We start from the raw sequence: 15,738 nt of genomic DNA, 5'->3' as shown, positions 1-15,738 counted from the left end.
GAGTCATTAATTATGTCACATATGCAAACAGTGCCCAAACAAATGAGTGATTATGAGGTAGCCGTTAAATTTTTTACTGCACTAGCTATTTGCAGCTATTAGGTTCAGAGTTATTTAGCAGCCGGTCATCTGGACTAAAAAAAGAGAGATTTAAAAGATGGAAAAGCCTCAGAGAACGGTGACATCACCCGTAGTGTCCAAAGTGTCCCGGATATTTCAATCTGCACTCTCCAGAGCTTTTGCTAAACAAAGAAAAGACCCAGCTGCTGCACCGTACAAGCGTCAACAGAACGCTCGAGTCAGGTGGCTGAGCGGTGAGGGAATCGGGCTAGTAATCAGAAGGTTGCTGGTTCGATCCCCGGCTCTGCCAAATGACGTTGTGTCCTTGGGCAAGGCACTTCACCCTACTTGCCTCGGGGGGAATGTCCCTGTACTTACTGTAAGTCGCTCTGGATAAGAGCGTCTGCTAAATGACTAAATGTAAATTTAAACGCAACTGTACCTTCGCACGACTGGCCGTCTGCGCTGAGCGTGAAGCCCTCGTCACACGAGCAGACAAAGTAACCCTTCAAGTTGGAGCACATCCCGTTGGCACACGCGGATGGGTCCAGACACTCGTCTATATCTGCAGAGAAGCAGAGCATTGGAAAAGAATGAGGGGGGGAATCGGGATCTTGAGTCCAAGCCCACTGCACGGTTCCTGTTTTTTCTCAGGATTGTTCAGAGACAACGATGAAAACATACTTACAGCAGCAGCCCAATCAAGTTGTGTTAGTGTACAGTGTATGTCAGTTACATTTTAAACAGGATCTACTGTAGGCTACAGACAACCACATGGCATATCGAAAACCTGTTACAGAAACAAACCAGCAAGCCGTCATCATAAATAGACACAGAGGTTTTGATTTGAAAACTTCTATGTCTCTAAGTTAGGCTGTCGGTTTCAGACATCCACAGTCCTGGTTAAAGCATATATTAATGCTTTTGGCTTAATTATTTCCTATAGCTACCGCTGTGCATACCCACACCACTGTGGCTTGGCTGGGTTAGTGTATGTGTGTGTGTGTGTGTGTGTGTGTGTGTGTGTGTGTGTGTGTGTGTGTGTGTGTGTGTGTGTGTGTGTGTGTGTGTAATTTACTGTGGCCCACATGTCAGATTGAGCTAGCTACACATTCTGTCAGGGGTGTGTGACTCACGTATGGTTTGAGCAGAAACACCCTACCCCCAGAAAAATTGCGGTGCATTTGGTGGCATATGGAAAAAATGTAATGGCTACATTTTATATACAGCATCTGTTTCCTGGAGTGCTGTGTGCATGCTGATGGTTGATGTTAAACAGAGGAGTAAGGAATACAAATTCAGTTGGGATGTAATTATGAATATGATCTGTGCATTTTGCTGGAATAAAACCTGCCCACATAACTCTAGGTGGCTATAACAATATTGATGGCATACTGTATTTTACAGGCCTTACGGTGAGAAAATTGAGAACATTGGTTCTTTATGCATTCTTTGAATAATCCAATTGCATATGGCAAGAGAATGCGGTACTGACCGCGTTTGAGAGTCTATTATCTCTGTTGTATCCATTTCCCTCTCCTTTCTCAATCTTCTTTATCTAACAAATGGTACCTTCTGGCAGCAGTGTTGCAGAGTTGCAGTCATGTTGTAGGCTATAAAGCCATATTGCTCCAAGTACTGTGTCGAGTCATCTTGCTCAGAAATGCTAATTTGATCATTTCATCATACTAAATACGCTGAACAAAGAGAAGTCCTCCTATTTGCCCTGCCTCCAGTGTCGATTTGGACTGTGAGATACAGACACACAGGACCTATACTGCTGCTCTGAGTTTCGGAGAAAACGGTGTAACTCAGGCCAACAGTATGCAGATCAGTCTACCCTAACAGTAGGAACGCATACAGGCAGGTCGACTGCACATACAGAATATACAGAACCCTACATACCGACACACTGACCCCCCTGGCCCTGGGAGCCAGCTGGACAGTCTTCACACTCAAACGAGCCGTCGAGGTTGATACAAATTCCGGACGGACACGAATCGCTGTCAGCACACTCATCTATGTCTACAGGTAGAGAGAGAGAGGGAGAGAGACAAACCAAGAGAGAGAGAGAAACAGAGAACATCATTAGAAAGTCAACATTAGACACAGATTACTCTCATTAGCCAACTCCATTTGATCGTCTTGCCAGAGGGCCACCGTCCACTGTACCTTCACACTGTCCAGCAGAGCTCATCCTGTAGCCCCGGTCACACAGGTGACAGATGTGGTAGCCCAACTTGTTGATGCAGATGCTGTCGTCAGGACAAATATTAGGGTCCACACACTCGTCCACATCTGTGAGAAGGGGCGGCAGAGGGGGGTGTGGAGGGAGGAGATGGGACAGAGGGTGAAACGGAAAACAAGAACAAGTGAACAAGAGAGTTAATTGCAGAACACAAATGTGGCACCAGCAATTAGTCACGTTTTTGGTCAACTGAACCCCCAACAAGTGAAACTAAGTCCACTCAGGTGATAGAAGCTTTCTCTTAAGGGTGGGACTTCCTGTGAGACACTCTCAAAAGGGTAAGGCAACCAGGAAGGAAGTATGGAGTCTAATCGGTCTGTTGAATGGTGTGATACACATATAACCTAAAGTACCAAGACTGGTAGCCAGGAAATCACAACAGACCAGAGCTTTACTTAGGAGTTTATAGTGGCTGATAGCGGTCTACAGTTTATTTTTTGTGTCCAAATGCTTTCCAAAATGGATACAAGAGAAGCCGGATGTGAAGAGTTTATAACAGTCTGTTTTGACAGTATTTTCTTGACAAAGACACTCCCTGGATATCCTGTGTACTTATGAAAGAAGCAGTCTGTTTCTCTACTAATGTTAATAATAGATATTACTCATATTCATATATGAATCCCTCATGAACAGTCATGAAATATGATCTTCCATATTTCATTTCAAAGTCATTTTCATTGCAGGTCCAATGATCCACCAGACCCTTGGTACCCACAAACCTAATTTAGTGTCATTGAGAGAAGGAGAAACACCAGAAACCACCTAATCACAGAGTGGCCGGTATATATACACACACATCCTAGTGTGGGGAGGGGAGGGGGAGAGAAGTGGTGAGATGGAGGGAGAGAGGTAGGATGGAGAAGGAGAGAGGGAGAGGAAGGAGAAAAGTATGTGTGTCTGAGTGTGGACAAACCGTGTGTGTTTACGTGTATGTGTGTGTGTGTGTAATGCGTTTACCAACACAGCTGGTTTCCTCCTCGTCAAGCATGAAGCCACTTTGACAAACACACAGGAAGTGGCCCGGGGTGTTCTCACAGTGGCCATTGGAGCACAGCAGCGGGCTCTCCTCACACTCATCAACATCTGGAACATAGGTCAGACAGCTCAAGTAACACACAGCACAGTAACACAAAGCTGCTAACACAACATTTACAAGGGAACAGGTGAGATTTCAAATGGTGTAAAAAAACAAAAAAAACAAAGGGTTTCGACCAGGCTAAGTTGTATAGTATCCCATTTTTGACCTTTGACCTCCTCACCTACACAGGTGGTCTGAGTGTCATCCAGCTGGTAGCCATGGTTACAGATGCAGGTGTAGCCCTCTGCTGTGTTGTAGCAGAGGCCCTGGCCACAGATGTGAGGGTTCACCTGGCACTCGTTCACCTCTGAAAGAGAGGGAAGGAACAGAATGTGGAGGGAAGAAAGGGTGAGGGATGACGGAGAGAGAAAGAGAAAGACAGAGAGACAGAGACAGAGAGAGGCAGAGAGAGACAGAGAGAGAGAGAGAGAGAGAGAGAGAGAGAAAGAGAGAGAGAGAGAGGGAGAGAGAGAGAGAGAGAGGGAGAGAGAGAGAGAGAGAGAGATGATAATAGCACAGCAATCACTCGAATCCACAAGACAATAGCATCTTTCACTTTCAACATAATCACCCTATTTTTGGGGGTGTTTCCAAACCTGGCAGGTTTTTTGGCAGGAAATGAAAAACGAAGGTGTTCCTCAGTCAAACTCAATGACAGAGACCCTAACTAACTATGCTGTCTCCGTAAGCATCAAGTCAACTACAGTATCAGAGGTCACTGAAATGATGAAAGGTGAATGAATGCAGTTTCAACATTAATGGAAGAATGTCTTTCAGACTCTCCCTTGCCTGCCATTGGTCTCGTCAAAATCCTTTTCTGCTGACTGTGAGGGCTTAAATACATGCCTTATATGATAACACTGTTTTGAATGGACGTCAACAGCACTCTTTGTTATAATAGAGGTCAGTTACTGAAATGTCTCTAGACATCCAAACATTACCGTTTTTCCGACAGGGTGGCAACCTTTTCGGAGAATGCCAGACTATTCAGAACGGTATCAAGTTAAGTCAAAGGGACCGCTATGAAAGATTCTCAACTGTGAAATGTCCAGCTATAACATTTGGGTCATTTTAGAACTCTAGTGGAAGTGAAAAGAAAGTTGAGAAGGTATTGAAGGACCTGTGAAAGATTAGCTGGCAAAGTCAGAGCACATGGCATTATATCAAAAGACATAATGAATATATTACTGACGAATTACAGTCACTGCGAGAATGGTAGTCAAAATGTCAGCAAGCTCAAGAGAACATTAACTATACATTATGTCTCCCTGAAGTATGCTGTTGGGAATGATCGGGCTTCTACACTGCAGCGCGTAACAGTGTGGTGGACTGAAACAAGATAAAGTATCATATCTAAAATAGTATGAGCTCTTTTAACTTCTCAAACTGTCTCACCAAGCATCTGAGTAAAAACAAACAAAAAATTAACTTGAGTTCCCATCCCATCCTGTCAGTCAAACCAATCACCCCTCTTAAAGAAACCCTTTCAAACAAAACAAATATACGTTACGCTGTAATGTATACTACATGTTTTAAAATGAAATGTTGGCCCTGGCAGTGACTCGTAAGCACCAAAACATATGGGACGTTCCAATCACGGTGAGGGTGACGGACGGTAAAAAAGAGCGAGGCCTAAAGAGAGGCAATTATGCAGCCCTGTGTACAGAGTGTCTGTCATCAGTTGGCCTCATAACATTTCTGTGGCCTCTTAATATGGTGTCACCTTCCAGGGACACCAGGACGTTTAAAAAAACACCATGTGCGAGAGAGAGAGAGCGAGAGAGAGAGAGGTCTAGGGGTTTGGATATCCGCCTACTCACACCAAAATATCCTTGCGGTTCTCTGATTGGACCAAGTCAAGTTTTTGTGGGGCTTGGCATCCCGCTCGCTTCTTTCAGCCCTACTCTGCGTACTGGCTCGGAATCTCGGCGAGTTTCATTCACTCCCTCTCTCTGCATCGTTGGACAGGACTCTGTGTCTTCCCATCTGGTTCTCTCGACCCCTCCCTCTCTCTCCCTCTCTCCCCCCCCTCTGTCTTTCTCTCTCTCTTTCTCTCTCTCTCTTTCCCTCTTTTTCTCTCTCTCTCTCTCTCTCTTACTCTTTCTTTCTCTCTCAACCAAAAGTCCCCTTGCTTCATCACCCAGGGTCTGAAAATAAATAAAAAACTAAACAGGTGGGTGTCAAAGAAACGGTTGCCTAGAGACAGTCCCAATCAGTGGGGCCCTACCCCGTCCAGTACCCTACTTTAAGAACCATGGCAACAACTTCTAAAACGGGCGTCTCCATCAAAACAAAACAGATTCCAAATCTGCAATGCAGAGATGGTCGACGGATTTTATTGGAGTGATTTGAACCCATAATGATGTTGTTGTTGGTCTATTTACATCAAGATTTCCCTCTGTCCAGACACTAGTAGATGTTGCTACTGTATAGTCTCCAAAAGGCACTGTAGGAATCCTATAAAGGGGAGACTAAAATAACTCCACAAAGGAAGAGAAAACTACCCCAGGAACAAAGACAGGAAGTCAGGAGACAGAAAGTGCCATGTTCCCAGTCCATGTCAAATCGCTCTTTCGACCTTCCAAGAATTCAAATGCAGGGTTCAACTTAAATAAACATCAATGGGTGAAAGTACAAGTCAGAGATAAGCGTGTGTGTGTGTGTGTGTGTGTGTGTGTTTATTTATAAATCATCTGTCCCTACCTACATGACACTGTTCATTCATGCTTTTTACATAATCAGGAAGGACATTGTGTGTGTGTGTGTGTGTGTGTGTGTGTGTGTGTGTGTGTGTGTGTGTGTGTGTGTGTGTGTGTGTGTGTGTGTGTGTGTGTGTGTGTGTGTGTGTAGGAGTGGAGGGGCTGTTGGGGTCAAGAATTCACCAAGGACAATTCTATTATGGACCTGTCAGCTGTGCATTCACCAGTCAACTAAACTGTTTACAAATGTCATGGGGGAAGAATAGAACAGAATAGGACCGTACCTTCAAACTGGGTAGGAGCGATGTCCTGTCCAGCATTGGAGGGAAGGATCTCCACTGGGGCTGGGGCCGGTGTTTTCTCCACAACCTCTGAGAGAACAAGAGAGAAAGCGACAGAGAGATAACGACAGTGAGATTAAAATTGATGTTTTAATCACGACTTGTACTTCTCAGGGTGGCTCTGTCTAGAATGGCCTATTCTTGTTTTCAACCGGAACATTTCTTTCGTTTGGATGCCAAGTCGTGGCTACAGAGTGAAAACCGGTGGACGTTCTGGCCGAAGGTGATCTCTTGGGTTTTCGCCAGTGAGAATGAGTCCACCGAATTGAGACAGAGCGACAGGTGAATGGGAGGGAACAGATTGGATCAGACACCTGGGTAGATGGGCCCAATGGTGATGGTGGAGACACCTGGAGAGAGCTGGGGCTGGATGGCCTCAATTAGCAGGCTATGACCAACCCCTTGAACATCCAGCTCCTTTAGAACAACAAGAGACAAACACAAAATGGCCGTCAGGGACCAGTGTCATGGAGGGGTGTGTGGGGGGGGGGGTGCGGGGGTGATGGCGTGAGGCTGCTTGACGTTTCACAAGCTCAAGCGTGGAAGGCTGAGAGTTGTCGGTTCGGGTTCGTTTTCATGCGAGTGGTCTTGAAGGGAAAGACCACTTTGCATTGTTGAAGAGCTTGGATAGGTTGAAAAGATGTTGAGTAGAGGGGCTTGTACAGCGTTATGGTTGAAAGAAAAACAAGCTTAGTCCAAAACAGCATATATATTAAAAAAAGAGTATTTATTGTTTTGTTCCTTTGATTTTAGTCTGATTGTTTTTTAGCAGTCGTGTAGCTGGAAACCCCTATATAATTTAAATGTATCAAAGAAAAACAAAGGTCTCAGTGCTAACTCATGGCTTCAGGTACTGTACATAAAAGTGCAAAGAGAAAAGCAGCTGCTAAAGGCATAAATAGTATATGTTTATTGACGTCCACGCAGAATTTGAAAGCCTGGCACATTGATTGGCTCATAGTCATGCAGTGATATATTGATGCTGAATTCATGCAGAGTTGATGCTGCACTGTACAGTACTTAGGAACACTGCTACCAGAGAGGCAAAAGGAGCATCTTGGTGCATGCACTGGAAAGTTTGTCTTTTTTTCTTTTACTGTAGAATAAACCCAACCTACCTGTTCAGGTGCAACAGTAACTACTGGTAATCCAAGAGAAAAAAAGATTGAAATAAAAAGTGTGAGACCATTTGTGAACACATTTGAATAAAAAGGAGCAAGTATTTTGCATTACTGTCTCAATAGTCATTTTAAGAATCCATGTAACCTTTTCACAAACTCATGTGAATGTGCTACAGTATGTGAAGGGACATGTCATCTAAAATGTTATTACTGTAGTACCCTGACTCTACCTCTCCAACAACCCGTTGTGGCACAGTAGCTGTTCAATGTCTATTCCAGTAATATGATGCACCTTTCCTTGTAATTACAGTCTGAGACAAGAACATCTTTTTTAAGGACACAATTTACATGACATTCATTCATAAAATGTATTTCAGCATGTCAATAAACCAATCTAAGCAGAGGGCAGAGGACCAACCATTTGAAATTCATAGTCAATGTCACCTTCACAGGCTTTGGAGTAATTTTAGCTTTATCTATGAGCTGGTCAAAATTAGATATTTTTCATGGCAAACAGACATGTTAATGTTAATTAGATATCAAGGACGTTCTCCAAGCACATCATTTTAAGCTACAGGTTTGGCAAGGTGCCAAAGTTCCAAACCAAAAACGATTTACGGTATATCTTCAAAGAGGTCATAAAAACAGAAACAAAATGCATAGCAAAAGACGAACGAAAAAAACTCTGGCCCACCCACCAAGATTCTGGGCTTTACACAGCCATGGTGCCAAGATGCCAAGGTGCCTGGCGCCACATTTGGCCCCCAGTAGGCACCCCTACACTAATCCACGGAGGTTGGGCAGTGGCCTTCTCCCTGATTGTTTGTCTAAGTCTGTTCTCTGTGCCTGGGATCCTATGAACTCTGAGCTCCAGAGAAGCTTAGCGCTAATTTGGACAAGTATGGCTGGGCTCAAACGCTGCCAACTCCTCTCCTCCTCACACAGGGTGCCAAGCATGTCCAGAATAATAAGAGTCCTTCCATCTCCTTCCTCTCCCTTTCCCTCTCCAGTAATCAAGAGTTTTGGAAAGCCAGGGAAAGCCAATAACATGAATCCGGGTCAACGTTGGAACTGAGCAGATGTAAAAGGTGGGAGTCGGTTTTTTGAAGATCCACACAAACCACGCACGCACACAAGATGTTTCAAGGCATGGAATTAAAACATTTAAATACATAACTATTTGTGAGCCAGACTAAGCCCTCCAGCATCTCCAAAAGTTCTGTTTTCATTCAACTATTGTGGAAATAGGTGTTGTTTGAGAACCGTGTTCAGAAACGGGACATAGACTCACCAGGCACAGAGGGCAGCTGTCTCTGTGTGACACTTAGGGCCTCCACTGGCTTCTCAGGCGTGGGGAAGGGCAGGGGCGGGACCACAGGCTCCTGGAAGGTGATCACAGGCTCCTGGACAGGCCTGTTAGCATCAGGTTGGATGCGAATGGGTGGTTTGGGCAAGACAGTGTAACCCATCCCTCCAGGGCATATTTCTTTGAATTTGGCTGGGGAGAACAAATTTATCATATAGTCTTTCAAAATCTTAAAAATGACAAGTCTGTATGACAAGCATTACCTTTGACAGTGGCAATGTATATGTGTACAGGTAATTTCAAAGGTTTATACAGTATGCTACCTCTGTGAATGTTGTCTACAGCACTCATCCCACAGTAAGAGAAATAGAAACAGAGCATGTTGGTGATAAAGATAAACTCAGCATGTTGCAAATGTATCCCAGTTCTGTTCCTGGATCAGTCTGTTAAACTAATATGTTCTAAGCAACAGAATAGCATTTAGCATCCACTACTGATTTGGTATCACAACAGTACATTGTAGACAAATACATTAGTTCATATTATGTTCCTGTTAAAACCACTTAATGACTTTGCTAATCCCACCTGTCTCCAACAGTTTATTTCCAGATTAAGGAGCATGTGTCTCTTATTTACTTTTATAACAGCTTTTAATCTTACCCACAGAACCATTCTTGCATGAGGAAATACGAAAATAAGGCAAGCAATTACCCCTTAACTATGCCACAGTCCCTTACATAAGAACCTAATGTACCACACTGGCAACCCGAACAACCTGGCAACCCAAGGGACCTGGCAACCACACAAATCTTGACAGGTTTTGTTAATCAAGAACGCTATTACCTTTTCCAATTAGTCGCCCAATGGCTATGCCAAAATCTCTGTACTGTTACCAACCAACTGCACCATGTTGGCAACCCAAGCAACCTCAAGGACCTTTCTTGGATGGAGTTTTAATCAAAACCAGAGAGCATCCAGGAATGTGTCATAAGGCAGGCATAGACAGATACAATATTTAGTTTCTTACGAGTGTTTCCACACTGTAATCCCAGTTGTAGTGGAATGTTTGGCCAATGTAATCACTGAATGCCTTTCCCAATGTTCTACATGTGTCACGGTTGACAACCTTGATCAATTGAGCGTGTATGGTTACAAAACATATTTCCATAGACTTCAATGTATTTTGTAACACTTCCTGACATGACAACGACACCCAGACAGCCTGGACTAGTGTAACTGTGGTCGAGCAGAGAGACACAGTAAGGGAGTGTAGTGGGGGTGGTAAAGGGTGTGTGTGTGTGTGTGTGTGTGTGTGTGTGTGAGAGACAGAGAGATAATCACATCTAAAAGCGTCTACAACACTAGACAAAGCAGTGAACCACATGCAGAGAGAGACAGAGTGTGTATGGTTCTGATTCTGAGGAAAGGGCAACATTCATAATCTCTCTTTTTTTTTGCAATGTAACCTTTAAGTTAAGGAGCCCTTTTCGGACCCTGGTCTATGGAGACCCTAGATCTTGAAGAATAGTTCTAGAGAATCTTGCTCAGGGGGGGGGGGGATGCTTAATTCACCCTAGGCCAATAGTATATTCTAGTGAATCCTGATATCTATTGTACTCTTCGAGGAGGGCCCCTGTTCAAAAGAACCTTGTGATGGACTCTGACAGGGCTGGTATACCATGGCTGGGGGGGCCTTACCTGTTCCTTGCAAGGGGCACTTGTCACAGCGCGGGCCCCAGGCCTTGCCCACACTGCAGCAGCACAGCTGCTTGCTCAATTGGGTAGAGACTGGGTGCAAGCACTGCCTCCCCGAACTGACCAAGCGGAAGCAAGCCCCTTTCTCTTCTTGGATGGTGGGGGTGTCAGCTGAAGAGGTGCGGAGGAGGAGGAGGAGGGAGTGGAGGAGAAAATTGGAGGCAAAGAGGTGGGGTGGTGCACCACAGTTTAGGGGTACACGTACATGGGGGGAGAGAAAAGAGAGAGACAGAGAGAGAAAATGGAAATCAAGAAGTCCCCTTCACCAAAGAACCCCCAGCCCCAACACTGTCCCAACACAGAAAACACATTTACTACAACATTAAAAAAAAAAAATGCTGGACAGAAATGTGACACCTCTGACATAGTTAGCCAGGTTAGCTTCTATCACTCTACATATTTCATATCCTCAACAAGGCTTTCTGAGCTTTGAAGAAAGACTAATAACTAAAACACACACCGAGGCAATCAGTAGACAGACAAGCATGGTGGACATGAAAAGCTGTTCGGGGACAAATATGCAGCAAATATTCAACATTTTCATCATGCCATGCCAATGCTTCATGCACTATAGGGCAAAGTTGAACATGGACCCAAGCGAGGGCATGCAGTCAGTGTGTTTCAGACTGGAGCACACATCATGAGGGATTTAAGTGTGAGTATAGGAGTGGAAACAGGGATATGGTGAATCTCCAATGGAACCCAGACTTCCTAGGTCACTCCAGGCAAAACTAGCTCTACGAGGTATTTACCCAGTGCTCAATTTTAACAGTATAACTGTCCAATTAGTAGCAGGTCACAACCAATGCATAAACAAAACCTTTTTAACCAAAGTTCACCGTTCTTTCACTTCCACAACAAGAACAATGAAAGGTTTCAAGGGTTATGCAAATTGTTTTGAAATTAGGCTTACTGGAGTTGAAACGATATACTGTAATTTAATGAACTTTCTTGAAAGACTTCTACCAAAGGTCACAGTGGCTGGTTCCAGACCTTTACTAATAATGTACCATTATAACATTTTCCCATAAAGGCAGTTTATGATCCACACTGACTTGTCAAAAGGGTGTCTGTGAGACTGTGGTGGTTATGAAATGGGTTTATGCACGAGTATTGCCTTTTTGGACATGCACGCATACGGACCCCAAAACATCAAAGTCAAAGGAGAGTGCACGGTTTCCTGTTCGAAGCGGACCAAAATTGGGACAGCGCATCCAAGTGCCCTCGTCTCTCCTCATAGCGTCGGCAGACATCATATGAAAATCTTTCAGGACAGTCAATCATGCTCTTATCCCTAATGCTTCTCCCCTATGAAAACCTGTCTGTTTCCTTTCCCTCAATCCACCCCACACCCCGCCTTCCCTTCTCACCAAACACATCTAAGCACTGTTGCTCTGGACTCCAGCCAAGGCCACCAAGTAATGCAATGAACCCCCTGTCTCTAACACTAACATGCCAGGCTTAGTGACAGGCTGGTCTAAAAGGGTTTGGAGCTCAGTAGTTTGTTTCTACTATTAAACCAGTGGGTCTCTGTTTTCCCTTTGTTAATAACACACATTTTGGGGTGAAGCCAAACATGGCTGGGCAGAAAGAAACAAGGATGAGTATCCTAAATCTTAAATGTATCAAATCAAACCCTATTTGGAGCAAAGTCTTGCTTGGTATGTGAATTTGTATTTTAATACATTTGGTTAGAAATCAACCTTTTAAATTGATAGTTACATGATTAAAAAAAGATCACTTTTAAAACCATTAGTCAAAGTGTTGTAAAGTGCTGTAAATGGAATAGCACATCTGCGGTTGTCTGTTACTGTGCATGTCAGGAAAGTTGAGTTTCTTTCCATGGGACAGCGAGTTTAAATGAATGGGTATCAGGTTGGATTTATCAACTCCTATGTTTGGGAACTATTGTTGTCACACACTCTCTCAATCAATAACCACAAAGATCCAGAACAAAGGAGATGAGTGACAGAACAGTAGTCTTGTGTCACGAATGTAGTCAAATACGGCCCGTTTCCAACTGTGTATTGGTTAAATTCAACTTTTTAAGTAGACATTATTCTTTCAGCATATGCATATATCCCAAAAACATACAAAATAGTGTTGGTAAACAAAACAATTTCTTCAACTGTAATTAAAAAACTGGACAAAATAGGAAACAAAAAGTTGAGCTCCAGCATACCAGAAAATCATGGCAGAAAATCAAAATTAATATAAATACGTCTATATTGATAGACTCGACATTAGTTCTACAAGTGATACATGGGCTGAGAAACACATTAATGATGAATTTCCAAGTTTTTTATTTTTGTATGTAAGCAGAAGACCCCTCGCTCATCCTGTGATGTTGATCATCCATCAACGTCAACTTTCATTAGAAACGAGATAGGAGAAGCGATAGCCGAACTGAGAGTCCAAAGGTGCACACGCACACACTCAAGCACAGACACGCCGCACTGAGTCTGAGACAGCAGCACATCGCTGTGACCATGATTAAAGGGCATCTCAGATCAATCCCTCGACGGCCAAAAACCCCAACGAGAATCCAGTCGATAGGATTTTAATCTCTCGTCCGCGCCTGCCTGCCTCCCTCTCTCTCTCTCCCTCTCTCTTCCCTTCCTCCCTGTCTCTCTCCCTCTCTCTTCCCTTCCTCCCTCTCTCTATCCCTCTCTCTTCCCTTCCTCCCTCCCCTCTTCCTTTCAACCAAGAGAAATTAGATCTGTTTTGTTTGGCAAAATGCTGAGCCTTGTACTCCATGCTCGGGGGGGAATCTGATTAATATGATAAACACCATGCTTTCAACCATGCACTTTCATTTGTTTCCCACAGTCATATGCATATCATCACACAGTGTTTGCAGTGTGCGTTGCAACATTCACAACCATTGGTATGCTTGTGCGCTCGAACGGACTGCCACCATAGCAAATGTAACATTTCCCTGTCATTTCCCCCACCTATCTACCGGTCGGCTACCAAAATAAAAGTGGAGATAAACACAGAAATCATACTTTTACTGTAAGTATCTAAATGACAGCATCATACTGTTTGGCATGGCATGCTAAGATGCTCAAATCACAAGTCATGACTTGGTCTAGCATGGGTGGAGTAGATGTTGATGGGAACAGACAGACAAACTGTGAGACAGAGACAGAGAGAGAGAGTTAGAGAGAGAGAGAGAGAGACAGAGAGAGAGAGACAGACAGAGAGAGAGAGAGAGAGAGAGACAGAGAGAGAGAGAGAGACAGAGAGTTAGAGAGAGAGAGAGAGAGAGAGAGAGAGAGAGAGAGAGAGAGAGAGAGAGAGAGAGAGAGAGAGTGACAGAGAGAGAGACAGAGAGAGAGAGAGACAGAGAGAGAGAGAGAGAGAGAGAGAGAGAGAGAGAGAGAGAGAGAGAGAGAGAGAGAGAGAGAGAGAGAGAGAGAGAGAGAGAGAGAGGCGAGTGGAGGACTTACGTATGCATGTGGAGAGAGTTGGGTCAGGGATGTAGCCTGCCTTACACAGGCACCTGTAGCTACCCACGGTGTTCATACAGTCTCCATTGGGACACACTCCTTGTAGCTGGCACTCATTAAGATCTGGGAAAACAACAGGGAAGGGGGAAGTGCATTGTAGTACAGCGCTGTACACTTTGGTTCAACATGGCATGCAATTGTCATGAGGGAACGTATGAATGTGTCTGTTTCACAATTGTTTAGCGACACTAATTGCAGTACAATTTACTTGTAAAACAGTGACAAACTGCCTCAAAGAAGCAGTTCAAATCACATTTCTCCACCATGACCTTTAGTAAATCTGGCCCCAGGATACAGTAGTTGAAAGAATTCACAGAAAGAGGAAGCTATATGGTTTCATGATCGGTTTCCGGCATGAATCCAGTGTTATGGAGCAGCCTTCAAAGGAGCATGTGTACTTCCTTGTTTCAAACGTTTTGGGTTCGTGTGACATGTGGTTTCATGTTGTACATCCTGGGAGGTGGACTGAACCTTGACCTTGACCACGACCAGACCCTCCGTCCAAACTGTCTCAGGTAACAATCGTGAGAGTAGCCACAACAGCCTTATCAAGACAGCAGCCTTCTTATCGGAGGAGACAAGGAAAAAACAAGGCTTTTGATTTCATCCCTGATGCTTCTTGTCTTTTTCTACCTAGATGTCCAAATGTGTTTTCTGTATCCACATTACAACTGGGAGTTTGTTAAGGAGAAACTTGTCCCTCTCCCAAAATAAGCATTTTTTTCTGTCCTCAGACTTCCTCTGTTCTTTTGATGCTATTTTGGTTTGAGGGAGTCTAATATGGAAACATGATAGCTTTCCATGTTGTTTCCTCTGTAGCAAAAAAAAAAGAAGAAGCAGAAGATCATTCATTTCACTGATGCTCAGACTAGGCCCACAGTATGCACTGCACTTGGATTGACCCAGATACTGGAACACAACATGGAAAAAGAAGCATCACATCATCTTCAGTTACTAATACCCGCCGAAAGCAAGCTTCTTCATGTTCATGAATATTGCTGTCTGTTCTTCAAACTATAAAACAATCGCTAACAGGAAAGCGGCTAACGTCATCACCGCATTATCTACATATCCTTGGGCCGGTGAATGAGGGCGTCTCATGTATCACTAGACAAGTCATTTAAATCTCCTTGTGAGACGGTTGAGAGACAGTTATAAATCTCATAAGGGGAGAAAGACGCATTCTTTTACAAGAACGACACGCGTCAGTCCGTTGCCAGGAACACTAACAGCTGCCAGTTCACATCCCGTACGTACAAATGCACAAAAACATGCCTGCACTCGCACTTTCAAGCTCTTCAGAGTTCTCTCCCTTAGGCCACACCCTCTGGCACTGTCAATCATCTTGTCAGTTATCGTACACGACCATATAGTTCAAAGTGTGAAAGAAAAGAGTGAATCAGAGCGCTGGAGTGTAGGGACAGTGGCCCGTCCCCACCCACTGTCTGTTAGTGGGATTGAGATGATCTCGGATCGGTCATTACCACCAGGATGCACCTGTGCGTTGGTCACTGCAGAGTGCCGTAAGTGTTGCCCGAGTTAAGCCGGGGAGGATTTGGGAACTCAGTGACCCATCCTAGAAGTACACTTCTCATGAACATGTACGCTCATGTTGACC

General features: G+C 44.1%; 1 protein-coding gene across 1 annotated transcript in view; it reads right to left on the bottom strand.

Moving 5' to 3' along the window:
* Positions 1 to 15,738, bottom strand: part of ltbp1 (latent transforming growth factor beta binding protein 1) — a 76,814-nt gene that overhangs the window by 19,467 nt on the left and 41,609 nt on the right. Inside the window, 11 exon segments of the mRNA XM_067235987.1 lie at positions 503 to 625; positions 1,966 to 2,085; positions 2,233 to 2,358; positions 3,266 to 3,391; positions 3,568 to 3,693; positions 6,370 to 6,456; positions 6,741 to 6,843; positions 7,545 to 7,567; positions 8,839 to 9,045; positions 10,552 to 10,719; positions 14,061 to 14,183. Coding sequence (XP_067092088.1) covers positions 503 to 625; positions 1,966 to 2,085; positions 2,233 to 2,358; positions 3,266 to 3,391; positions 3,568 to 3,693; positions 6,370 to 6,456; positions 6,741 to 6,843; positions 7,545 to 7,567; positions 8,839 to 9,045; positions 10,552 to 10,719; positions 14,061 to 14,183 — 1,332 coding nt within the window.

This window comes from Osmerus mordax, chromosome 5 (genome assembly GCF_038355195.1).
Source record: "Osmerus mordax isolate fOsmMor3 chromosome 5, fOsmMor3.pri, whole genome shotgun sequence".
NCBI lineage: Eukaryota > Metazoa > Chordata > Actinopteri > Osmeriformes > Osmeridae > Osmerus > Osmerus mordax.
Note: the sequence above shows the minus strand (reverse complement) of the source record. Positions and strands in the feature narration are given on the sequence as shown.